Here is a 25,661-nt window from a genome sequence, read left to right as displayed (position 1 = left end):
ATCCTGGGCGGAGAGCGGTTATTAATTTTGCATAATCAAAAGATAACCAGTCCAATAATCACCCAACAGTAGTGGAGTGGGAATTATGTGATGGCTTCAACCAGCTGCAACAATTTGGACAGTGTTGCGGCCTTGCTGATTTCAGTGGCATTGTTTGTTCTTGATTGATGGCTCTGGGCTTGACATAATGGCTATCAGTGCTCAAAATGAACCCCCTGAACCCTAGGGTACGTAAGCCTGATATAAGGTTATGTAACATATTGTGGTGGCTACACCAGGCATTACATCACTGGATAGATTACAGGGGATCAGGTCTGCACACACACACACACACAGACATACACACACCTCCAACCAACCTCTAACATACACGCACATACACACACACACACACACACACACTCGCCTACCTTTTTATAGCCCTATTTATGTAGTGTGGAGCAAAGCTCATATGTCTAGTTAATGCAGTCTGCCCGTTTGCTGAGGGGAATGATACGCTGTAGTATCAATGTTTTGCTCACGTTAAAGTTGTTATGGCAGTGTTCTTTAGTGTGTTAGTCAGGATCCAAAATGGGTAACAGACCTGTTTCCAGGGAGACTCCATCAGTATGTTTTAACAAGCCTGGGTCTGAGATTAAATTGGATTGATTAGGGTCCTAGGTTGAAGCAAAGCAAGCACCAGGGATACTATTGTTATGGGTTGCAGTTGGCTGTACAGCACAGTCAGCCACCATGGTCCAGGTGTCAAGTGGCTATAGTCAATATTGTGTGTGTGTGTGTGTGTGTGTGTGTGATTCGAGCAGAGGGATGATGTGTGGGGCGATTGTGGTAAGGAGGTGAATTAGAATTAGAATTAGTGAGGAGACGTTAAGCAGGATGGGCTTATGGGCTAAGCAGGGGGGCTGATACTTTGGCCTTACGTAAACACACACATACACACACAGCAATCAGATCAATAGGGGGACGGATGCCTCTCTGGCCTCTCGCTGGAAAGAGAGAGTGAGGTGAAGTTAGTCCATGGGAGGGAAAGAAGAGGAGAGAGAGAAGAGACAGAGAGGCTGAGGGAGGATGGTTGGAGAGAGGACAGAAACACACACACAAATGTTCACTGTGTGACCTTTTAGTGACTTGTGCTCTGTGGGTACACACATGCCTTGTCTGTGATCCAAACTCCAAAAAGACTGTAGGCCTCTGTTGTCTGGCAGAAGCCCGGGAGTCGCCTGCTGTCCTTTGCCCAGACTGTGTGCTCTTTTGTTGGGAAAGAGAGTGAGGTTGGCAGCCTGGTAAGGGGGCCTGAGAAGAAAACGTGTGTGTGTGTGTGTGTGTGTGTGTTTGTGTGGGGGCATCTTGATTAGCTCAACTGCAGTCTATTAGAGTGGTTGCACACCTCATCGAAGATAATACTACACATGTACATATAAACACATATGCTGTTTCAGATGTGCCACATCTGTCCATCTCTCTCTCCCTCTCCCCCTCTCTCACACACACACACACACACACACACAGTGACCCTATGTGGCAGCATTGCGGCTCCCCAGTGAGCGCCTATACCATGAGACAGATGGTGGTCTGCTTTAACTTACTGTACAGCTACATCCTGATTGGTTTATGTGTTTGTCTGTGTTGGTGCCATCACTTGTTTGCTAGGACTCCAAGCTGTTGGAGCTTTCCTGGCTGTGAGGGTTACCACCGCCATTTGTTGGATTAGCTTGTTGACGTTGTTTGTGTAATGTTTTCTTGCCCATAGCTAACTGAGCTGAGTGACTTTTTCCTGCATTGCATTTCTGGGTAAAAAACCCCCTCCAAATCTTCTCCTCAGTGTTATTTAAAGTTCATCCAAGCACTCAGGTAGATATAGAAACTGCGATGCACCTTTTTCATTTCTGTTCCGTATTATTCTGATCTGTTCTCTTCTTTCCTCTACATACATACCCCCCATCCTCTTGTTTGTGGAGAGGTTTATTTAATTTCTTTTAATTTGAACATGATTTGATGGGTCACCTCTGTTTGGGAGGTGCAGTCAGGAGGAGTTCGCTGATTGTGTTGTTCGCTGAGAATTCCCTCAACCAGCTGTTCATTCATGGGCCACAGCTCCAGCACAGCAACTGCACTATTTCATTCATTTCTATTCATCCATCCATCCATCCATCCATCTATCCATCCATTTCATCCCCCATCGCTTGGCATTCTCTATTTTCATCTCTGCCTTCTGCCCTCAGCATCACACACACACACACACACACACGCACAGGGTCACCCCGTTAGTGATGCTGACCACTGGGTTGACTTCAGGCTGGCCGTCGCGCCAGGCTCTGACTCCCTCACATGACCTCACCCTCCATCTCTCTCTGTCTGCCCTCACAAAGCCGCACAATGGACAAAGAGTGCCTCGAAACTGCGTGTGTGTTTGTGTGTGTGTGTGTGTGTGTGTGTGTGTGTGTGTGTGTGCGAGCGCGCTTGTTTGTGTGAAAGTGTGTGAGCATTACAGAAAGGCTTGTGTCATGTCCTTGTGAGCGCTCTCTCATCTCTACCATAGATTGTGTGTATGTGTTTTGTGTATGTGTACAAGAGCACTCATGTACTTATGCGGGCCTCTGTGCTTCATTATGTGTGTGTGTGTGTGTGTGTGCGTGTGTGTGCACATGTGCCCACGTGTTTGTGTGCCATTGAAGTGTGTGCGGCATTAGCCAGGCTTGATAAGATGGCAGTTCAGCTCCTGAGTCCTGGCACTCAAGGGCACAAGTTCACAGTCTGCCTCGTCCACCATTTCCCTGCCAACCTCTCCTCTTCTCCCTCCCTCCCTCCTTCCCTCGCTCCCTCGCTTCCTCTCACCCACCCTCCCACCCTCTTTCTACGTGGTCTTTAATCCTCAGTCTGCATAGCAACACTCTTAACACGCTCACAGATACGCCAACATACACACAGACACACGCATGCAAACACGCACAAATGCATATAGACACGACACGAGACGAGCGAGCGTCAACCCTTGTCACTTGCGTCAAACTTCGCTCTCATTGGCTCGTACGATCCGTCTTCGTCGCCGCGATTGGCCAGTGCGCGTCCACACCCCTGTGTACACATGCATGCACGTGCACAAAAACACCCACACGCACAAACACACACACGTGCGCGCTCAAACACACTGTGTACTGTACTTCCTCCGTTGAGCTGTCTGGCTGGCATCATCTCCGACTCCGGTGCCAAAGGGTCGAAGGTGATCACCGCTTGGCAGCACCGGCTCCACGGCCTTCCGTTCTTCTGTGGGGTCGTGCGTGTGCGTGCGTGTGTGTGTATGTATGTGCATGTCTACTTTGACAACGTGACCACTTTGATCAATTCGCTCTCCTGGAGTTTTCCTCTTTGTATATATACACAGTCTACATATCCCGCTTTGCTTTCACTGTCCCCCTACACTTGCCAACAGCTCCTCTCCTCCTTTATTACGACGGATCCCTGCTCGTCCTTTTCTTTTTCCTCCTTCCCACCTCCCACGTCCCTCTCACTTTCTGCCTCCCACCCTCCCTCCATCCTCTTGGCACAGATTGACAGGGTTAAGTCACTTGGATTGCTCCTACTTCCCAGTGAGACACATATTGTGTCAGGGTCCAGCCCACTCAGTGCTACGCTGTATGTTTACAACCCAGCTGGGAGCAACAGTGTACAATACCTATATAACTGGCTGCCTCGCTATAAAACTCAATACACTCAGTAACCGCAGGCTTTTAAGTATTGTTATGTTCACATGCTTAGACTTTATTGAAATTACTGGCGAAACACTGGAACAAACACTTTTTTTTATATTACTTCATTCATATTATATTGGAGTCCTTTTTTCCAGAAGAAAATAATTACGACTAAATATACATATGCATTCCCAACAGAACTATGACTTATCGTTATGTTCAAATGCAAAGGGGTGGATTCTCTCATGTGCTTCCTTCAGTGTATTTCTCCGGAGAAAAGAACTTAAGAGTTCCTCTGTAATTGGGTCTCTTGCTTTACAGCGCGGCGCATTCACCCAACTGACTTATTGACGTATTGTTATGTTTGTAAAATGGCGCATTCGGTCTAGAAATTTCATTGAAGTGTTCCTCGGGAGAAAAGGACTTGGCTGGAGGAAGTATGTTTGTTATCGCTGTTATCTCAGTGGTGCTTTTGGAGGAGCTGGCAACCTTGCTCAGTATCGCTTTATGTCTGTCTGTGTGTGTGTGTGTGTGTGTGTTGAGGATGTTTTCCCACTCTTATCGATGTGTCCTTGGCTGTAAGTGCATCAGCCTTCTGTTAGTGTAAATTAATTCTGTTCTGCACAACGTTAAAAAAATGCAAAGAGTGTGGAAGAAAGAAATGAGAAGGAGCTGGAGTGGAAGAGGCCAGCAGAGAATAATAGACCAAAACGCGATAATAAAAGGGAAAGGGGGCTGCGGGAAAGAGAGCAGGTGGACTCAGAGGAAAGGATGAGGAAATAAGGAAATAGGAAAATAAATGTGAAGAAATCTGAGAAAATGTGAAGTGTGAGAAAGTAAGGAAGAGAGAGAGAAAGAGGGAAAGACAGTTTGAACTCTAGAACGTGGGAGAGGCTTACCTTAAAGCACCCCTCTGCTGGCCAGACAGGAAGTATGTGTAACAGTCACAGCACAAAGACCCACAGTGTGTATCTGGGCCAGCAGGAAGAGGGAACGGGGGAGGAGAAATCCAAGTTTCAGCACTGGCCTTCCTCCACTCTCCAACTCTGCACTAAACTCTACTGTACTCTGCTACACTGTCAGCTCTCCTTCACTCCTCTGTTGTTCGTTGTATTGTCTCGCCTTTCTCCCGCTCTCTCATGCGCTTTTCTGTCCTTTATCTCTTTCCTGATGTACTCCCCACTTTCATTTTGTCTCCTGCAAAGCTGCACTCTCCTGCATTCTCCTCTTCCCTCCTTTTCTTATTACCTCTTCTCTTGTGAGGCTATCTGCTACTTTCCTCTCATTATGCAGTCCTGCAAAGCTTCACTTGATTGGTCTACAGTATATCATACTGCATCTATTTTTTTACTTTATTGCCCCTGCTCCCTCATGAAAGTTCTGCTTATTCTGCTGTCCTCCATACATTCGCCTCCACTCTCTCCCCCAACGCTGCTTTCTCCTTTCTGTTTTCCTCCTTTTCTGCTGCTCTCTCCCTGCAAGGTTCTTTCATTCTTCTCTTACTGCCATTCTCCTCTACCGCAAGTATGCGTTCTGTCACTGTGCTATATATTTTCTTTGCTTTTCTCTCCTTGTTTCTCTCTCCTGCAAAGCTCCGTTCCCTAGCCTCGCATGCCTTTCTTTCTCTGCACTTTCTGGTAGGTTCGCTCCTCTCTAATTGCCTCTTTGTCCAACAGTGCTCAGATCCTGGTGTTGGAGGGTGTAAGGCATTTTGATTCGAAACACTTTCTTTGAACATGGTAGTGTGCACGCTATGTGTTGGATCTTGCTATCTAAGGGCAAAATGCAGAAGGGATAAGCTCCTACTCACGTCTCAATAATATTCACGGCTCCGTATTTCACTTTCATTTTATTCACATCACATCTCTCTCCCTTTTCATCTCTTTGTCTCCCTTTCTCTCCGTTCCTGGCCTGCTCCTCTCTCTCTACAGTCTGGAGAGTGAAGTCTGAGCTAGCCGAGACGCCTGGCCCAAGGCCTCATTGCTTTATTTGCATTTCACCATGCTCCCCACGTGCCAGGAAAATGCCACCTGGTGGCGATAATGTGCTACTGCAGCCCCCTCTTCACTATCTCTCTTGTGTTTGTATCTTGCGAGAGGCGCTTAGGTAGCAGCTAGAGTAAGTGTACCCCCCTCTGCCCCCCCCTTCTCCCTCCTTCCTTCTCCCTCCTCCCTTTTCCCCTTCTCTTTCCCTTTCCGGCCTTTGTGCAGCTGTATTTATTTGGGCTGCAGCAGGGCTGTGCTGGGACGCTGGTCCTTAACACGCCTGGGCCCCCGCCCCGGTTGACTCCTTTAAGCTCAGTAGAGATGGAGGTTGACAGAGTAATAATGCCGGTGTCAACACCACTTACAGGACAGTTATATCAGTATCAACTCGGCGGGGGGACGTTCACACTCTGTTAGGCTGGGTCATGAACCGTGCTGGGGGCCCCCAGCCTCAGACACACACACACACACACACATACACTCACTCACACACACACACACCACACTGGGTCAAGGAGAGGCTTCTGCTAGTGTATGCTCATTGCTCATACAGATATGTCAAGTACACACAAACACATACACCGACTGAGCATATTAATTCAGCATACATACACTTTTCCATAACACGCTCATTTTGATATATGCGCATTTACATCATTTAGAGTAGGTGTGACTTTTTAAGCTCATTCATCACGCTTATTTCAAGAGTCTGACAGATTCAAATTTAATCAACATGTCAGCTAAGTCAATGACACTTCTCATATCAAAGCGCTCTCTTTTTCTCTCTCTCTCTCTTTCTCTCTCTCTCTCTCTCTCTCTCTCTCTCTCAGACACGTGTCATCTGCAAGAGTGCATTGCTATAAGTGTGTGTTTGCGTGTGTGCGTGTGTTTGTCATTCTGTGTGTCTGTGTAAGTAGGGTTCTCTCTCCTTGAGCCCTAGGGGTCCTACGGGACTATGAGCGGCTGTCCAAAAACAAGCCTGTCAGCGTCACTCTGAGGCACAGAATCCCATTTACACTCGGCTATCCATATTAATTATGAATCAGTGTACTGTTGGAGGCTTCTGTGACCGCTATGCATAGCAATGATCACAGCAACCAAATGGGATAAGATCAGGGGTTTTTCCTGCCTCAAAAACTATTACCCTCCCAGCTAAGTGTATTTGGCTACCTAAAGGGAAATGCAATACATCCAATATAATGGTGTCTTTTGCTAGTATGGGGTTCCTGAATGAATTCCAGGTCTGCCTTTACTTTGCTAAGTGTTTCTAAATATGCTATAAATTCACGCTTGAGATTAAAATCACAGCCTTCCTACATAAAATGTCCCTAACTGAACCGAAGTTTCTCTAAAAGACAGGGAAAACCCTGAAGAAAGACTGCCAATACACAAAAGGAGGGTCGCAGAGGCAGGCCATATGTCAAACACCAAAAGCTTTGCATCAATTTACTGTAGATCTTTATAGAAATATTCTCAGTCTAGGATCAAGGTTCAAATTTATTCGGAAAGTTAAAAGCAGGATGATTTAAAGCATGGAAATCTTACTTCAAGGGACAGTCTGGCCCTCACATCTCAACAATGTTGATGTCACAGCAACACACATAGCAGCCTTACAGTAAGTAATTCCAAGGACAAACAGAGTTTAGGTTTAATACAAATCAAGCTTACCCATCATCCATTCATACACACACATTACAGTAGATCATTCAGGCATTTCGCTTAAAGCCATAGCTCTCATTGGCCCTCAGAGAAAGCTATTGGCTTAATTTAATAAAGGATGCAAAATGATGTGAGAGAAGGCAACCACGATATGAAGGATAACCTGATAGTACTGCTTCTATCCTTTCACTTTTAACAGATCCAGATTCACCTTAGCCTGTTTACCAACTACACCTTATATAAAAGGAATTTAACTTGGTCTAGCTGGAGCCCTGAACCGCAGTATACCTGTGGTTTGCTCTGGGAATCCACATTTTCCAAAGAATTTTCCCCAAACTCATTTTTATAGCCCATTGGGTAGGCTAATTTAATATAATCTACCCTGTTTTGGGGATTCTACCTCTGGGCCTACAGCCTAATAATCAGCCTAGCTGACTTTGTAGCAGCTTGGGAATGCCCTGGCGACTTAACATAGCCAATATCTGTGGGTAAAAATTTCTCCAGAACAATTTGGGGACCCATTGTTATGAGACCCATGCAACCCACCGCTGGGTCCCGACCCAGTGATTGAGACGCACTGCAGAAAATTGTGTAGGGGTGTTACACAGGTCCACAGTAATCTGCACAAATAGAGCCAAGAGGTGATGGTGGGGTGCTACGAGGATAAGAGGATGAATGGAGAGAAGGAGGGAGGGAGGAGGGGAAGGAGTGAAGGGGATAAAGAAGAGGGGGATATGTATGGGCATCCAGCCAGCCAGATACCCCCACTCCACTCAGCACCCCACCCTCTCACCATCACCCACTCCACCCATTCCCTGCCAGTTCATGTATACTCTCTAGACTCCCCCTTCCGCCCTCCCCAATTCCCTCTCCCACTTTCTCTTACTTCTTTTCCTATCCTTCATGCTCCCAGCCTTGTAATCCCCCTCTCCCCCTCCTTCCTCTGCTCCTCCCTCCATCCTTCCCCCTCTCGCCTCTCCTCGCTTCTCCTCCCCTCCATCTCTCTCTGTTTCCCTCTATCCCTCCCCTCGTCTCTCAGCATCCCTCTCTCCTGGGTCTTCTTGCCGTGGTGTGGTGCTGTTGGCAGAGCGTGGGCGCAGGCGGCACACAGACGGGAGCACAGATGGGCAGCAAGCTGCGCAGGGCGGCCAGGCACACCTGCTCCACACACAGACACACACACACACACACACACACACACACACACACACACAGAGAGAGAGCCCCACTCTGCCACCTCACCACACGGCCTGCCTGCCTGGCACAGTGGCACAGGGACACAAACACACAAATACATATACATATACATATATACATACATACATTCATGCATACGTACATACATAAGTACATGCATACATACGTTTGTACATGCATACATAAGTACATAGATTTGTACATATATATACACATACAAACAAGTGTATTCTATACACACTTAAATAAAATCCCTCATTTGACTACAAAATAACATCCTTGAACTTCTCACTTCTCCACACTTTTACGCTCTTTTGGCTCTGTAGATTTTTAGTTCTTTAGAGGACTTCCAAACAGAGCTTGTGTACATTTGAAAAGGTCAAGTTCACACCACTGGCGCACCACATGGGGATCTGGGTAACACTTTTAGGACACAAGCATTAGCACACATGTGCACGCACACACACACGCGCACATAGACTCTCAACAGTAGAGACTTCTTGCGCTGAAGCAGAAATATTCCCTTATATGACACAGACTTAAATAATTAAAATATAAAATGAAACTGAAAAAAAAAAATATATATATATATATATATATAAATAAATAAAAAACAGGAAAATAATAAAATAACGTCCAATAAAAGAGCTGAGTGAACATCTGTGTGGGATAGCCGGGGGGATTAGGAGGGTTTGGAACATTTTAAGCGCATTAAGGATTAAAAAAAGGTCAGAATGTTTAGCAACATACCGATAAACCTCTTAAGCGAAACCCAATTGGGAGGCTGTACCGCGTTATCCTGTGTTTTGGGGAGGAGAGGAGAGGAGAGGGGGAGGAGGAGGAGGAGGTGGGGGGGAAGAGGAGAGTTGACATTTGTTCTAGCAAGGAGGGGAATCTCTGAACAAACGAAGCGACAGTCTGTGCACGCACATTTAATCACACACACACACACACACGCACACTCATGCATGCACACATAACACACACACACACTGGTTTGATGTACAGATGGCTATACATTAGCTCACTTGTAGTTTTGTAAGTTGATGTCAGGAGTGTACATGCCTTTACACTGCTGCACACACACCAACAGACACACACACACACATGGCCGACAATGTTAGGCATCTCTCAAGCAGTGGTGTGCTGCTTTCGAAGACACTTGTCACTTTTACAGTTTTGGCCTCGCCTTTTACCTATTTTTGTATCCCATATTTAGAATCATCCGTTTGTACATTTCCACGCTTGTGTGTTTCGGTAATTTGTGCATTTTCTGTGTTGTCTGTTTGGCCGCACACTGCAAATGGTTCATGTACGAGTGTTTAAATGTGTTTTAATCTGGGCTGTTTTCAGCAGAGCTTTAGTCCCCTGCTTTGCTCTGCTCTGCTGGCTGTCTGCTGGCCATGAAGAGTGACAGACTGGCAACTCTGTCTGACCCCTGACAACCAGAAACCAGTCGGTCAGCGGCACAGGCCAACAGGTCACCGAGCCAAGGCTTAATCCACAGCCAGCAGATGGATAGATGGATGGATGGATGGATGGGTGGATGAGTGGGTGAATGCTTTGATGGGCAAGGTAACAGACCGACTTATCTTTTCTAACCTGACAGATCAACAATGCAAGCGGTAATCACAACCGGGGGGAAGAGTGGAGTAGTGAGGAGGAGAATGAATGGAAGAGAGGGGTGTACGGATGGAGGGATAGATAAGGCTTGTGGTTGGGAAGAGGATTGAATGAAGTGTATGTTGAGTGCAGGTATGGAGGGCTTAGAGGAGACCAGATGAGACCGTCACAGAAGCCAAAAAAAAAATGATGATAAAGAGAATACAGTGCAGATGGAATAGATGGAGAGAAAAGCCACAGAAATAAGTGGAGGATGTCAGAGAGAGAGAGTCGGAGTTTAGCCACACAGTGATGGATGGAGGGATTTAGAGAGGGAAAGACAGAGAGAGACCACAGTGGGGGGTACAGTATGTCAGGGCCATGACATGATGACTGGGGTTGTGTTGATTGTGGTGGGGTCGAGGGATTTGCCCGGGAGCCTGTGGAGGGCGTATGGGACTGCTGGGGCTGCGTTTCGGGGGGGACTGGACCTTGATCCTTGGGGATATTGCTGTTGAATGTGTATAGGGACCTAGGCACTGCAGCATCTGGTGTCATGGGACTTCATGGGACCTCTGTAGGAATTTGGGTTCAACTAGGTTAGTGTTCAGAGATTCTGATGCTTCTACATGTGCTTCCCTGTGTTTGTTTTCAAGCATGCGTCACCAGGTCGAGCCGTACAGTGTGTGTTGTTGCGTGTCTGGTGTCTATGTAGAGTTCATGAGGTTTAGGGGAGGTGCTGCGGGGGAGGCTGAAGGGTTTGGGGTTAGAGACGGGGTTGCTGGCGGTGGAGGTGGAGGGGAACAGGGGGAAGGGAGCTGCAGGACCATGATTGGGGCTGCTGCAGGGAGGGCTTTGGGGGGCTGCGGTGGGGAGATAAGGGGCTGGATGCGTGGCTGGGGGGCCGGGGGGGTTGGAGGACAGGGTTTGGTTGGGAGGGGGGGGGGGTCTGGGCTGCTGTTGCTGCCTGCAGCTGGCAGAGTGGTGATAACCAGCAACCAGACCCCCTCTGTCTTACCTCCCTCTCCCCTCCGCTCACTCACCTCTCCACCCAGCTTACCCGGCACTGTGAACCTCAACAGTGGCACTGATTCAGAACGAGTGGTGTAGCGCTGTATTGTTAGTACAGTGTTTGCTGGCTAATGCTAGAAGAGCCTGAGCTCAAAAAACCCAGAGCCAGTGCTGTACAAGCTAAATTCATGTTAGGCAAGCTCCAGTAAAAAAATACTAGCTAGGTTAGCTTCACGTAGCATAGCCAGGATTCACCTCTAGTGGAGTTGCCCAAAGCATTCACAAAGCATTAACCTAGCTTGAATTTTCAGAATATAAAAAAAGGAAAAAACAAATATTTTTAGAACATGTAAACTAGCCTTCAGTCTTGTCTCCTTTGAAAGCAAATGTAACGTTGTGGCCAGGAGGTATGAGGAGGGCTATCAGCGGTCCTGCGGTGTGGTAGACATATGTGCCTGCCAGCCTCTTATCTGCCATGAGCCTCAGTTTTCGCACATCTCTCCGACAGCAGTGCACGTTGGGGTCATGACAGGACAACATGTCACAGGACGACAGTAAGCACAGGGTTTCTAGGCTTAGGGTTTTTCCAAAATGCGGTATGTCCACATTGAAAAATAACTGCTCTGTAATTTTCATTATTCAGTATTTCAGATCATAAATGATTCTGAACTCAGTGATGTTAGTGTATTGTAAACAAATGTCTCAAGATACCTGAGACCTCAGGAATGTTCCATAATGTCACTGTGGAACATTTGTCAATCACATCAGTCAGCTATTATAAGTAGGCCAATACTTGTTCGTCTTGTTTTAGACTTTGTTTATCTATTACAAGATCTAGGTTTCATTTGGGCCCTGTTCTCATATCTATTGCAAAATATCCAGCAGGTACCAGGAACAGACCCAGGAGCTCATGCTTCCCAAGCAGCAACACTCCCACTGCATCAACAGGGATATCCAGTTTGGCAGAGTAGGCGGCAGGCCCTTCCAGGGTCGCTACAATATTGCTCATATGTGGCATTTATTGTTTAAACTTCTATCTAGTCCCTGAGCTATCTTGAACTCTGTGCAGTTTTGTAGTAGCAGAGCATACTCCATAACTTCAACATCAGACTATCTGCGACTGTTTAAACATTTGTAACGTCTAGAGTGGCTGTCTATCCTACCAGTGTATGTATGGTGTGAGAAATAGAGCGCTTCTTATAGAGCCCAGTGGCGAAATACTACACAACGGTAAAAAGTCCAGTGAAGTCAGGTTGTTTTCTCAACAGCTTTCATTGGCCATCATATATGTTTACTCTCAGTGTGTGTACCTCAATGTTTATCCACGTATGAGTGTGCGTATTTGAATGTGTCTGGGCGCGTGCGTGGCGGGGGCACAGGCCCGCATGTTTGGAGTGAGTGCCGTCAGCTAGCTGGAATGTGGCGCTACCGCCAATGCTAAGATGGCTGCCAAGCTCTAAGATGGCTGCCAGGATTACACCCAGCCAGTGAGAGACAGAGAAGGGCGAGAGATTCTGCATGAGAAGAGAGGGGAAAAAGAAGCTCTCTTTCATTTCTGTGCTCTTTCTTTCTTTCATTCTCGCTCCTCCAGTCTGTCTCGCTCCTCTCTCTGGGATAAGCGGTGCTTCGTAGGCAGCGAGACAGGTCTGTTATTGTTTCTGCTCAGTAATCTGTGGCTTAGTGTGGCTGCAAGGCAAGCGCTGCTGGCAGGAGTCTGTGTGCTCTGTTATCACCTACAGCCTGCAGATAAACACCTCCCTTAGCTAGCTAGCTAGCTAGCAACAGCCTAGCTAGGCCTGAACGGACGGCCAGCAACATTAGCCCCCGCCGTACACCAGTACTGGAGACAGAGACGGCTCAGTCACATTCACCAGCTCAGACACGTGGTCACACAGATTCAGGAAATACATGCAACTGCCCAGGTTATGTGACATATTCATTCAGTGACACACACATTCATACATACATCCTACGTTTCCAAAATACACACATTTCATGGACATATTGCTATCCTTTTTTCACAACTTGGACAAGCATGCACGCTCTCACGCCAGGAAACCTCCTGCAACCTGCTACTTTTTCAGCCTCTAGTTCCTCTAGTTCTCGTTGTGGCCTATTGTTGCCAAGACTCGCGTGTGTGTGTGTGTGTGTCTGCTCGCGTGAGCGAAGCCCACCGCTTTTGTAGACCGGTCATAACAGGTGTGTGGGCATATGTGTGTACGTGTGTGTATGTGTTTGTGTTGCTCTGCTGTCAGTCGATCCCAAAGGTAACAGGTTTACCTCACCTTTAACACACACTGCCTCGAATCCCTCAGGGCAGCCTGCCTGGCACAGTCAGCCGTTTCACAGGGTGTGTGTGTGTGTGTGTGTGTGTCTCTCTCTCTCTCTCACACACTGTCTCTCCCTTCACAAAAGCATTATAGCATTTATGAAAATATGAAAGAAAAATTAGAGAGAGAAAGAGAAATTAAGTGAGAAAGAGAGAGAGAGAGAGTGTGTGTGTGTGTGTGCATGTGTGTGTGTAAGGTGCTCTGTTTATGCAGACTAAATCCCTAGCAGCAAGAAGGTATTAAATAGGATTAGGGCGAGGGATATGATTCCGTGGTTAGATACTAAATGGCATAGCAGCACACTGTAAATCATTGCACCTTAAGTCAGGAGGGACAGTTGGAGAAGGGAGAGAACATTCTTAGATATGAGACACTCACACAAAAATGTGTGCATGCTCACACACACAGTCAGATACACATACACAGTCGTGAGATATATACACTACCCCAATACATATGTCTACCTGCAAAATTCCCTCTGACACCCCAAGTATCGGTCTTGGCAGTATGGATACATACCTATGATTCAAAAAGAGATACTGTATACTTCCCAACTGTATGTTTTTCATGTGTTGTTTTCCACACAAACACCAGGCCCTAACGCTCCTGCTCTCCCTCCTCTCCCCTCCCTGTCTCTGTTTCTCTGCAGAATCCGGACAATCAGACAGCTCCAGCCAACAGGGGGACACAGACATCAAACCACCGCCCAATGGTAGGCACACACACACACACACACACACACACACACACACACATGCACAAAATATATCCATGTCCAAACACCATCAAATCAGCATACTAGAATTGATTCCATCATGCTTATCATTCTTAACATATTCTAATTATGGATCCAATTAGTAAACACACTCACACAGATGTTGATCCACAAACATAGTTGCAGATGGTCCCTCTCTCAAAGGGATCGTGATTTTCAGGGTTTTTTCCAGGTTTTTTTTTTTAAACACAAATCCCATGTTTTTCTGATGATGTTTTTTTTTTTTTTTTTCTGATTTTGTCCCCATAATTTCCAGCGTTTGTGAGTGCATGTAAGTCCTGATCACATCCTTTTTCTGTACAGGGCACCTGAGTTTCCAGGACTGCTTTGTCACCTCAGGGGTGTGGAACGTGTCAGAGCTGGTCAGAGTGTCACAGAGTAAGTAGCAACCCTGCTACAAGGGCGCATATGGAAGAAAAAAGAAATACAACAAACCAATGTCCACAGTATGATTTGTGATGGTCAGCTTCTTGGTGCACAGTGAAGTCACCACTAAAGATTTTCTAAAGACTAAAGATTGTCATTTTTTGTCAAATAGATGTATGGTATGATAGAATGAGCTAATAAGGCGAAGAAGTCATTTTTCATTTCAGTGTGACTTTAAGTATATGTAGCCCAGAGACACAGTGTGACTCTATGGAGGATATTTCCCCTCCACTCACAATCTTCAAGTGGAGAAAAGTCTCATGAATACATGAAAACATTTTATCCCAAATCATAATTTCTTATACCCCCTCCCCCCACCCCTCTCTCTTTGCCTCTCCCACTCAGCTCCTGTAGCCACAGCGTCAGGTCCTAACTTCTCATTGGCTGACCTGGACAGCAGTCCCGGCTACTACAACATCAACCAGGTGGCTCTGGGGCGACGCTCCCTCGCCTCCCCTCCTTCCACCAGGTATGTAGACCCAACTATGGTTCCATATAGACAACAGTAGTGTAGTCTAGTGTGTATAAGGTGGATGAGGTACAGCCACATCTTGCTCCGGGAACACCAGCAACCGTTATAGAAGTCCCCAACCTGCATCTATCCAGCAGTAGTACTGCATTTCTCCAAACATTTCCTCTTGTGGGTGAACCACAGTGCAGCAACAGCAGTGCTACATTGGCATGTGATTCACTGTCATGGCCAGGGCTGACAGGATGGAGGTGTGAAATCACAGTGATATCTGCCAATGATGTTTCACTTCTTATCAGAGAGAGAACTTTACTGGCAAGTAAAGTATGCCGTTTCACTGATATGTCTTACTATGAATGGCATTTGGTACTACAGTCCATTCCCAGTGTTGGAATCTGTCCTGAACCTCTTTATGTGTGTCTCTCTCTGTCAGTCACTCTCTTCTTTATGGATGTGTGATGGCTCTTTCTGCTTTTCCCCTGTCCTTCTCTTTTTGTCCTTCTCTCTGTTTCTCTTTCTCTCTTCTCTTCTTTTCTCTGTCCTCTGCTGTCACTTTAGGTCTGAGGTGGAGTTGTACGCAAACCTTCCACGGAGGTAGTTACACACACTTATACAGACACATACTGTAAAGACACACACACACACACTCATGCACACACACTCACACAGAGCGGTCTTTCACTGTTTGCCTGTCTCTGCTTTCTAACTATTTTTCTATTTCCTCTTTTCTCATTCTTTTTTCACTCTTAGTCTTGACATTCTTGTGCTTTATGTCTGCGCTGCTCCAAGACTTCTGTGATTCGCGGATAACAAGCTAGTGCAGTAGCAATACTGCTTCCAGTAAAACTGTAACAACCATAAAACTGGAAGCCTCTGTTAAAGTTTTTTATGGCCTATATAAGATAAGATTACATCTTGATTCTCAGTTCTCAGATTTTTCAGTTCCGCAAGGCAATTTATCCTTGATGCATACAGTGCCTGCCATGCTTTATTAAAAAAAACATGCCTCCTCTCCTCCTCCCCTCCTCCCCTCCCACTCCTCCACCTCCTCTTCCTCCTCCCATAACCCCCCCCCCCACCCCCCAAAATCATCCTCTCCATGCCCTCAGCTCCACCAAGAGGAAGTCGTTAGATGACAGCGAGCTGGAGAGCCCCACGGACGACGTTTTCTATCCCGGACGCTCGCCCGCCGCCAGCTCCTCCCAGTCCAGTGGGTGGCCCAACGACATGGATGCAGGTACCACCCTCCCCCTTGTCCCACCCCACACCTATCACCCACCAAGCAGGTATCACCAACCCCTTACATACACCCTCTGTGACCCCACCCCAACCTCCTTTACCAAATTACAACCTGACCTGCCTCTTCGCTGCGCCCTACCTCAGTCACTCACCTCTTCTCTGGTGATAGGAACAGCCCTAAACACCATCCCAAACCCCACATGCACCCCTCTAACCACCCTCCGTAAAGCTTGGTGCCTCAGTCTGACCTTACGCTCTGCACCTTAGGGAAACACCTAAGATTCCAGCTACTGACTGTACCAAGACCAAACTGGTCACTTTTTTCATATACAAAATAACAAGAGTGCTTGACTGGAAGGGACAGCCAGGATTGACCACCGTCCACCGGTCAAAGTTGCCATAGTGTCTGGCAAGATAAAGCAAGAGCACTTCAAGTAGTTTAAATATGTAATACTACATATTTAACCATACTATAAACCATATAGATTTTTTTTCAAATGTTTAAAACCATATGTTTCTCCCACTTTTATCTTAGGCCATACTTTTGACCCTAACCCGTGACCAATGAAATAATATGACCAGGCCAAGGGTTGGTTCTTAAAGGCCCCGAGACCAGCACTTCTTTTTTATGACAAAGACTCCCAAACGCATACAGGTACCTGCCAAAATAAAGGAAACGTAGAAAATTAATGAGGGATTCATAGTTTATGGAAAGCAATTCTGTCAGCTCAATTGTGGTACGCCTTAACGTTCCCTGGCCAGCTTTAGGTCCACTCAAATCCTTGGAGGAAAAGATGATCGCCAACAAAAACAATCCTTCAGAGTCACCACCTTCATCTTGTGGTGAAGCATTTTTATATTGATTGGAATGGTCTCTTCCTGCACCGTAGAGTAAATGGTTTTAAAAGCATCAACATGGTGTAAATTATATACCATGGCCTTCTCAGTCAACGAGTAGAACTGACTTTAGAGTGGTGACTGAGACAGTTTTCCAGCACCGCCACCACAACTCCAGATTATGGAATTTATCATGGATAAATGGTGTTAAATGTCGTCCACCAAATAGTTCCAGACACTTGGAATATGAATGCTAAAGTGCACTGGGGATGGAATGAGAGCTTGTGGCAGCCTGCATTAAGGCTTAATTTTGGTGTTTCCATTGTTTTGGCAGTTACCAAAGCTGTTATTCAGCTTTGGACATTTCCCTCTTTATCCTCTTGAATATTCTACCTCATCCCTCATCTTTTTGCTCAACCACATACCTCTTTCTTACCCCAAAACACCCTTCACCCAATAACTCTGTAAGAAAAGACCTCTCCTGTTCACTAGAGTCCTTACTCCCAAATCCCAATACTTCATAATTTCTTAGCCATTATCAAACATACAGTATACTTGATGTTGTGTCAATTACCAGTCATCCACTACCTCCATCATACACAAATGCTCACTCTCTAACTCTCTCCCTTTCCCTCATTCTCTCTCTCTCTCTCTCTCTCTCTCTCTCTCTCTCTCTCTCTCTCTCTCTCTCTCCCTCTCTCCCTGTCTCATTGTTAACAATACCCTTCTCCACTTTCAGTGCAGCACCATTTGGCGAGTGTGCAGGAGAGGAAGATAAAACATGAAAACGATGGCGTGCAGTTTCCTTACCATGGTTAGAACAACATTGATTACACTCATATATATTTACTTTTTTACCAGCCTTTATGTAGCCCAGCCATTCCTCTCTCTATAAATGTGTTGTATGACTGTCTATGGTGGGGATAGCGTGCTCCTAAGCGGGGCTCTAATTATAATCCATGTATTAACTTTTATAATGTTTAGTTGTTGCTATTATCAGACTGATGTCATTGCTGCTGATCAAGATTACATTGTTATCTCCTTATATGACGTTACATTTCTGGTGAGGTGCAGTAATAGGATTGTCAAGGATTTAAGTTCTGTGTCAAACATGAAGCTACATATATTTCACTTAAGCTCCCTGGTTTTATCTTTCTGAAGACATGTCAGTGCTCCCAATGGCACTTTCACTGACAGATGTCACCAGGCTAACATTGACAACACCATCAGGCATATTCACATGCTGTTCCCATTCTGCTTCACACACACACACACACATGCACACAGTGACTCACACACCCACATCACAAATGCATACACAGACCCCCACATATTCACACATGTGACTCACACACTCGCATGCACGTACACATGCACATATACATGCACACACACACTGTAACCCCCCCCACCACCTACACACACACACACACACACATATACATATGCAGACGTTCACACATTGAAAGACACATGCTTATCGTGCTCCCCACCCCTGCAGGTGTTCAGGTGCCTGCCTCGCCTCCATCCCTCCCCTGCCTCAAATCCCTCATTAAGACGCTTACCGTCTGTGGATCAGAGGTGTAAAACCCTTGCTCCTGCTCCCTAGCTCTCCTTCCATCCCTCCGTCCCTGCCTCCCTTCTGTCTAATTGAAAACGTGTACAGCCGGAAGGACCCTGGGGAGAGAGAGAGAGAGAACGTGTCAGCGGAGTGGCGGGAAGGAGGAAGCAGGCAGGTGAATGGGAAAAGAGGGAGGTGAGAGAGGAGGGAGAGAAAAAGAGTTCGGTGGACTCAAATGGAGATAGTTAATGAGGGAGGGAGAGATGGTATCGGTTTGAGAACTAGAGAAGCCAAGGACTCTGGGCCCTGTGGTTGGTTTTTTGCCCCGGTCTCCTCTCGCTCTAGCCCCAGCCACTGCTCTCCTGCTCCTGCTCCACTTAGCTGTAAATGTAATTAAGAGGCTGCTCATCAGAGCCACAACAGAGGCTGCTGCACGCCTTAGCGCACCAGAGCCTCACCTCCCATCTTCTTCCTGTCTCTCTTTCTCTCTTGCTCTCTCTCTCTCTCTCTGAACCCCCCCCCCCCACACACACACACACACACACACACACACACATACTCTCCAAAGCGCAGCACACAGCCTCGTACACCTCCTAATGAGTTTGGCAAATCGAGGTGTAAAATAGCATGCAAATCTGGACCCTCTACCCAATTAATTTACAAAAAGCAAGCGAAAAATTAGCAAGCCGAAAGCTTTTGTAATTATCAGCCGAGTTTTTAACAGTGGCGAGCGTGGAGCTTGTTTCACACTCAAGGAGAAGGGGCTGGAGACAGAGAAAGAAAGAGAGCGAGAGAGAGGGAGATTGATAAGTAGGGGAGAGTAAGGAAAGGGCGAGCAGAGAATGTGTGCTTTTGGTATGGCATGTATCCGTTTTTCCAAAGGATCCCACCTGCCACAGGCAAAGCTCATCTGGGAATTCCCGTCCAGGTGGGGGGTACGTAAACAAGCGAGTGCACACACATAAACACACAAACAAACCGAGGGCCCACAAAAAAAAATAAAACACACACACAGGTGCGCCTCACCGTCTGTCCATGCCACCATCAACCGACACCCCCACCCCCTCCCCCTCCCACTCCCTCCATAGCCAATTGAGCACACACATGCGGTAACAGACACACACACACACACGCAGATATTCACAGATGTATGAAGATACATTCATACATAAAAATCACACACAAACACATACATACAGATACATCCGCGCACACATATCACACATACACACACACACACACACACACACACAGCTGAAGCGTGGTCCCAGATGGTGTTTCCGTGTGTGTGTAGCCTTGGGATCCACGAGGCTGCTGGAGACATCTGCTCCACAGGGGCTAGGAGGAGGGGCGGGGGAGGTTAGCGGAGGCAAACGAAACAACCATGATTTCGTATTAGTTCCAAATGATTGTGAAATTTCGAAGACACCAGAGGCTTTCGGTATGGGGGGCCTCGCTTGGTGCTTTGAGTTAACGTTACAGGCCCTCGGAGGGACGGCTGGACTTACATATGTGGTTGAAGTCATCGGAGACGAGCGGATTCCCTGACTTCCCTTCACTTGTTTAAGCCACTATCTCCCATCTTTTCCTACTGTGTGTACTGTGTCTGTGTGTGTTTGAGTGTGTGTGTGTGCTTCAGAGGCGCATCTGGTGGCAGGCCTGTTAGTGCAAAGAGACAGAAGGGTCATCATGGGAGCGCTTGATTGGTTGCCAGTGAAATACTAAGGCTTGCCAGGAGAGGAAACACTGCAGTTGTGGCACACACACACACACACACACACACACTAACCAGACTCAACCGTTGCACGGTCTCTGAAGTGCTGAAATATTGTCTCTCACATTGCCTTGGTGACGGTGACCCTGCTACAGCTTCCTATATATACAGTTGTCAATCTTTCCTCTTCTCAACCCTGTTTTTCCTGGTTACGCTTCTATACTTCAGCTTCATTTCTATACTTCCAAGAAGAAACAGATATTGTAAGACTATACCCCTCTCAATACCACAACTCTTTCATCTATAAGACTCTGGACATTTTGTTCTTACACTTGGCTTTTCTAAATACTCCAAAAACTCAGTCTTTCCTAGCTGTCTCCTACCTATATACAGTGTCATTCTTTGTTCAAGTCTCCGCGCACTGCTCTTATTTCCAGTTTGCTCCCACCAGTGTGACAGTGTCATAGCAATCACCGCTAACCATTGGTGTCAGAAGTGGGATCGGGGTTGTCTTCATGCTTGGAATCTGTCTGACAGTACAATACGCCCCCATACTCCCGCTACGGCAGGGGAAAAAAAGAAATATATGTCTGCTAAAGACATAAATGGTTCACACATATTCACTCCCACCTGCTTGAGACTTAACTCTTTCACACAGGGAGGGAAGGTTTTACACGCCCCCACATTCCCATAGACTTTCACACGTCTCCAGCTGGAGAACTGAGGAGGAATCGTATTTAATGCCTTGTTTGATGCGGAGGGGCCACAGAAATAGACCAGAAAACAACAGTCTAAAAAAAAAAAAAAAAAGTTAAAGAACAGAATATTTTCACATCGCTCACCCGTTAGGATCGGATGATTAGCAAAAACTTAATGAAAAAGAAAATATGTCTGCTGTTTTCGTCGGTTAAATGTGAAGGTGTTAGGTTGAGGTTTTTTGTTGTTTGTGCTTGAATGTGTGCTCGTGCTTTCGAGTGCGCTGAGACATTGAGAGAGTGTGAGTGAGTGTGTGTTAGCGAGAGATAATAACCATATTTAACGTCTTATGACATTCCAATTTCATACATGTCGTCAGAGCAACGCATAGAAAAACAAGACGCTGCTGCATTTTTCACAGGTTCTGCTTTGCTCTCTCACTCCCTTGCTCCCTCGCATATTTTCATGTCTCCCACGTTTTTCTCGCCTCTCTCTTCCTCTCTCCCTCTGTCTCCCCTCTCTGTCCGTCTGCTTGTCTTTCTCACTCAGCAGCTGCCGTGTCCATACTGTACAGTGTGTGCTATTTCTGAATGAAGCCTTCTTCTCGTGCAGCCAGCCTGTGGGCTTCGCTAAAGCCAGACCGCAGCTAGCTGGCTGCGGCTGCACGGTGGCCGTGCTCATACACAGAGAAAGCCTGGAGTTGGCACCTGAAAGAGAGAGAGAAACAGAGAGAGAGAGATGAGACAGAGAAAAAACATACAGTGGCACAGTGGTGTTTATTCTAGCTATAGATGTAGTTTGGCTCCATGACAAAGAGTACTGTCATATTGGCTTTGGTTACTTTTCCCCCTTTTTCCTTTGAAGACATGTGCTTAGGCTGTTAAATATTACTCAACCCATATTATATGACCATAAAGCTGGGAGTTGGAGATTCATACATTTCTAAATGAGTTATTAGGGCCCGGGAGTAGCAGAGCAAAAACCTCATGCTAAACTCTTAAGCATCTCTTGGGTCTTTCATCGCACAGATTCTCAACGGCTTTACCCAGCAATTAATTTACAAAGAGTCCTGTGATTGGCTCATTGAGAGCACCCAGCCAACATGAGAGAATGGCCAATAGCCAAAAGGACAGGGAGCGATGCACTGCCATCAGCCAATAAGGAAATAAAACAATCAAATCAGCAAATCATGATTTTTCAAATCCCCTTTGATAAAAAATAAAATTGATTTTTTTTTTAGTGTAGCCAATTAAATAAGCAACGATTTGTTCATTAAACCCACCTCTCTCTTTTCCTCCCTCTTCCCCCATTTTTTTTGTTGATCCCATTTTTTTTTTCGCCAGGACTGTCCTCGCCTGGTTCTCTTAAGAAGCCGGGGAAGTTTGATTTCAACGCCCTGTCTTCCCAGACGAGGTCTCCCCGCATGGCGTTCACACACCACCCGCTGCCTGTGCTGGCAGGAGTGAGACCAGGTGAGAGCCCTGCCATAAACCCAACAACCCCAATCCCCCTTATATAATCTGAGAAAGAGAGAGAAGGAAAGGGAGTGTTCACCTCAACTCTAGGTTGCCTTATTTCCACCATCAAACTCCGCTGGAGACAAACGAAGGGAATTCTACAATCGTGATGAGCCTGAAGATGAAAATGCTTAAAAGATATTTACTGAAAACACAAAATAAATCCTAACAATTTTTACAGTTGCAACTGCTGAGAAGCCAGAGGACCGCAGAGTTTCACCTATTCAGTTTTACTGCTATCATCATGGCTTGGCATAATTTTCTCTCTCTCTCTTTCAACCTCTCTCCATCCATCCTTTTTTACCACCATCTTTGTGCCTATGTGTTATAATGTCATCATTGCATGGTACCGTTGCTGCATCCATGCCTATGTGATTGATTCGCCTCACATCTTACTGCTTCATGCACATTAGCTTGTTCAGCTAATTTGAAGAAGTTGAATGATATTCTCTGTGGCTTTTGGTTTTGCTGTTATTAAGACTTAATTATAGCATTGAAACAGACACTTCTATAGCTGTTTTTCCCAAACCACTGACTAGCCAGAGTGGGTTAACTTGCCAAGTGAAGCTGTCACCACACTTAAAAGATTCATTTGTGCTGTAGTAGGACTTTGTTTACAGGCTGCCTCTTTCTACCTCAACAATGTCTTGTAGAAACACTACTATGTGCATTCAGACACTCCATTCATGCACTTGTGCATTTTTTCAAAACATGGGCAAGCAGGGTTTTTTTTTGTTGTTTTGTTTTTTCGAGAGAGTATACAGTAAAGACAGATTGGAAAAGGTGTACAGAGAGATAAAATGAGTCGGGATGCAGTTGCCTGGATGTACACAGTACACTGACATTTTTATAGCCACCAGGATGCCCCAGCCTTGTTTCAGTGTTTCCAAGGTCTTGTTTCAATGGAGGCAGTAAGGGCGAGCTTTCCTCCTAAGAGCCTTTCGGTCTTCTAGGATAACGGACACGGTCTCTCCATCTCCAGTCAGAGAATTCCCAACGTCTCCTGGATCTCAAGTTTGCCAGCAAGTCCCTATAGGCGGGTCTCACTTTTCAAAGGAATAAATACGTTCTCTCTCTCTCTCTCTTGCTCTCTCTCCTCCCCTCTCTCTCTCTCCCTCCCTCTCTCTCTCTCTCTTTCCGTTCCTCTCTCAAAGGGATGGCTTGGTCCACAGCCAAACCAGCCCTACCATGTAAAGGTCATTTGGACTCAGTGCCCTCCGTGTTGCAATGTATTGAATTCTACTTCCAAACGGAGCTCTCCACAGTATATTTAGAAAATATAGCCCAGGCCGGATCTTACACCATTAAGCCATGTTGTTTATCTCCGCATAGCAGTCGTATACCCTCTCGAGAATCCAAAACACCAGATTGAATTTTGCATTTGAATTGATTTCTAAATTTTGCTTCTCTGTGTCGTGTGTGCGTTGAGGAGGTGTGAGTGGCTAGCTCAGATTTCTTTGTTCGCCAACTAACTTCTCACACTCTCCCAGTTATGTGTGTGTGGACTGTTGGCTAAGAGGTTTTTGTGTAATAGAGAGGCTATAATGAGACAGTGTTTAGAGATTGTGTGTGTGCACGTATGTGTCTGTGCGTGCAGATGTGTACGTGTGTGTGTGGGCGCGTGTGCACGTACGCATGCAGATACACACATGCGTGCATGCGGGCATGTGTAAATTTACACTCTTGTGGAGGGCTCTCTGTGCTAAAATGGCTGCCATCCAAATGGAATGTCCCTCGGAGGCCTTGGTTCTATAAAGAGACCGGAGGACGATGGGAGGGAGAGAGAGGGATGAAAAGAGAGGTGGGGGGGGGGGGGTAGACAGAAAGGGGGAAGAGGCAGTTAGCAACCGTGGCTTGCCTTGGATGGGCTGGAGCAGCTAGCTGTTGTATGGGTTCAGTGTGGTCTAGAGTCTGTGTGTGCGTGTGTGTGTGTTTCGGGGGTAAGGACTGGATGGTTTATGTCCTGTTGTTGGCTCTGGACTGACATGGAGAGCTGCCAGAGTGACTGTTGTCTGATTATACTAGTCTGGAGAGTCCACCATTGTGGCTGCACTCACACACACACCAATATATACATAGAGGCACATAGCAACGCATGCATACACACACTCGGACACAAATAGACGTACAGGCCAACCTACAGACACAGAGACACAATAATTCACACACATACACACCCAGACACAAAAAGACAGGGACACCAAACACACAGACATAGAAACACAAAGATCCAGACCCGCGCACACCGGCGAACAGGCAGACACTTACAGGCTCTGTGAGTACAGTACACACCAGAGATAGTAGGTGACAGACATAATCACAGATGCTTGTTCGCCAAACTCCCCTCACCTAGCAGCTTGCCTCTTTAGTCGGGTGTGCCAAATTGCCAAAGCCATAGAATCTCAGCAGACAAGACAGACAGTGGAGCTGTGTGTGTGTGTGTGTGTGTGTGTGTGTGTGTGTGTCTGTGTGTGTGTGTGTGTGTCTGTGTGTGGCTGGCTGGCTGGCTGGCTGACTGACTAATGTCTCTGGGAGGCGTTCTGTGGTTGGTTGGGAGCACGGGGGAGATTCTCTCTCATGCTTCAAACTACTGGGCAGAACCGCACAGCAATGATATGCCGCTGATTGATTACACATCACCGACAAGCAATAAAACAAAAGTGGAAAAACCCAGTGCGTGTGTGTGGCTCTGTCACGCTCCGGTGGTTTGTCTGTGTGTGTGTGAGAGAAAGAGGGAGCAGGAGGGAGAGAAAACTGTGTGCGTTGTTGTTTTTTTTTGTTTGTGTGTCTGTGAAAGTGAGTGTGTGTATTTGTATTGATGCCAGGCTTACCAGAGGTGCAGAGAAATCCAGAGGGCTGATTTATGAAATGAATGGGACCAGATGTTGCCCAATAGCCAGGGATAATGCCAGTCATTTGTAAGCAGAAGTTGCTTCAGTCAGTCGACCACAGGA

The 25,661-nt window shown here is 46.4% G+C and overlaps 1 protein-coding gene across 5 annotated transcripts in view; it reads left to right on the top strand.

Annotated features, from left to right (window-relative positions):
* nfixa (nuclear factor I/Xa) overlaps window positions 1-25,661 on the top strand; it is a 101,347-nt gene that overhangs the window by 63,374 nt on the left and 12,312 nt on the right. For 3 of the 5 annotated variants that reach the window (XM_071539145.1, XM_071539143.1, XM_071539141.1), the window contains 7 exons: window positions 14,123-14,185; window positions 14,552-14,626; window positions 15,020-15,143; window positions 15,702-15,737; window positions 16,253-16,380; window positions 17,959-18,033; window positions 22,534-22,662. In XM_071539145.1, the coding sequence (XP_071395246.1) occupies window positions 14,123-14,185; window positions 14,552-14,626; window positions 15,020-15,143; window positions 15,702-15,737; window positions 16,253-16,380; window positions 17,959-18,033; window positions 22,534-22,662 (630 nt within the window). The remainder of the gene's footprint in view (window positions 1-14,122; window positions 14,186-14,551; window positions 14,627-15,019; window positions 15,144-15,701; window positions 15,738-16,252; window positions 16,381-17,958; window positions 18,034-22,533; window positions 22,663-25,661) is intronic. The other 2 variants (XM_071539142.1, XM_071539144.1) reach the window with 2 other exon arrangements.

This window comes from Centroberyx affinis, unplaced genomic scaffold (genome assembly GCF_046629955.1).
Source record: "Centroberyx affinis isolate AG114_WGS23_722 - 3 ecotype Tasmania unplaced genomic scaffold, CSIRO-AGI_Caff_v1 ptg003413l_1, whole genome shotgun sequence".
NCBI classification, from domain to species: domain Eukaryota; kingdom Metazoa; phylum Chordata; class Actinopteri; order Beryciformes; family Berycidae; genus Centroberyx; species Centroberyx affinis.
This window is presented reverse-complemented; position numbering and strand designations above follow the sequence as displayed.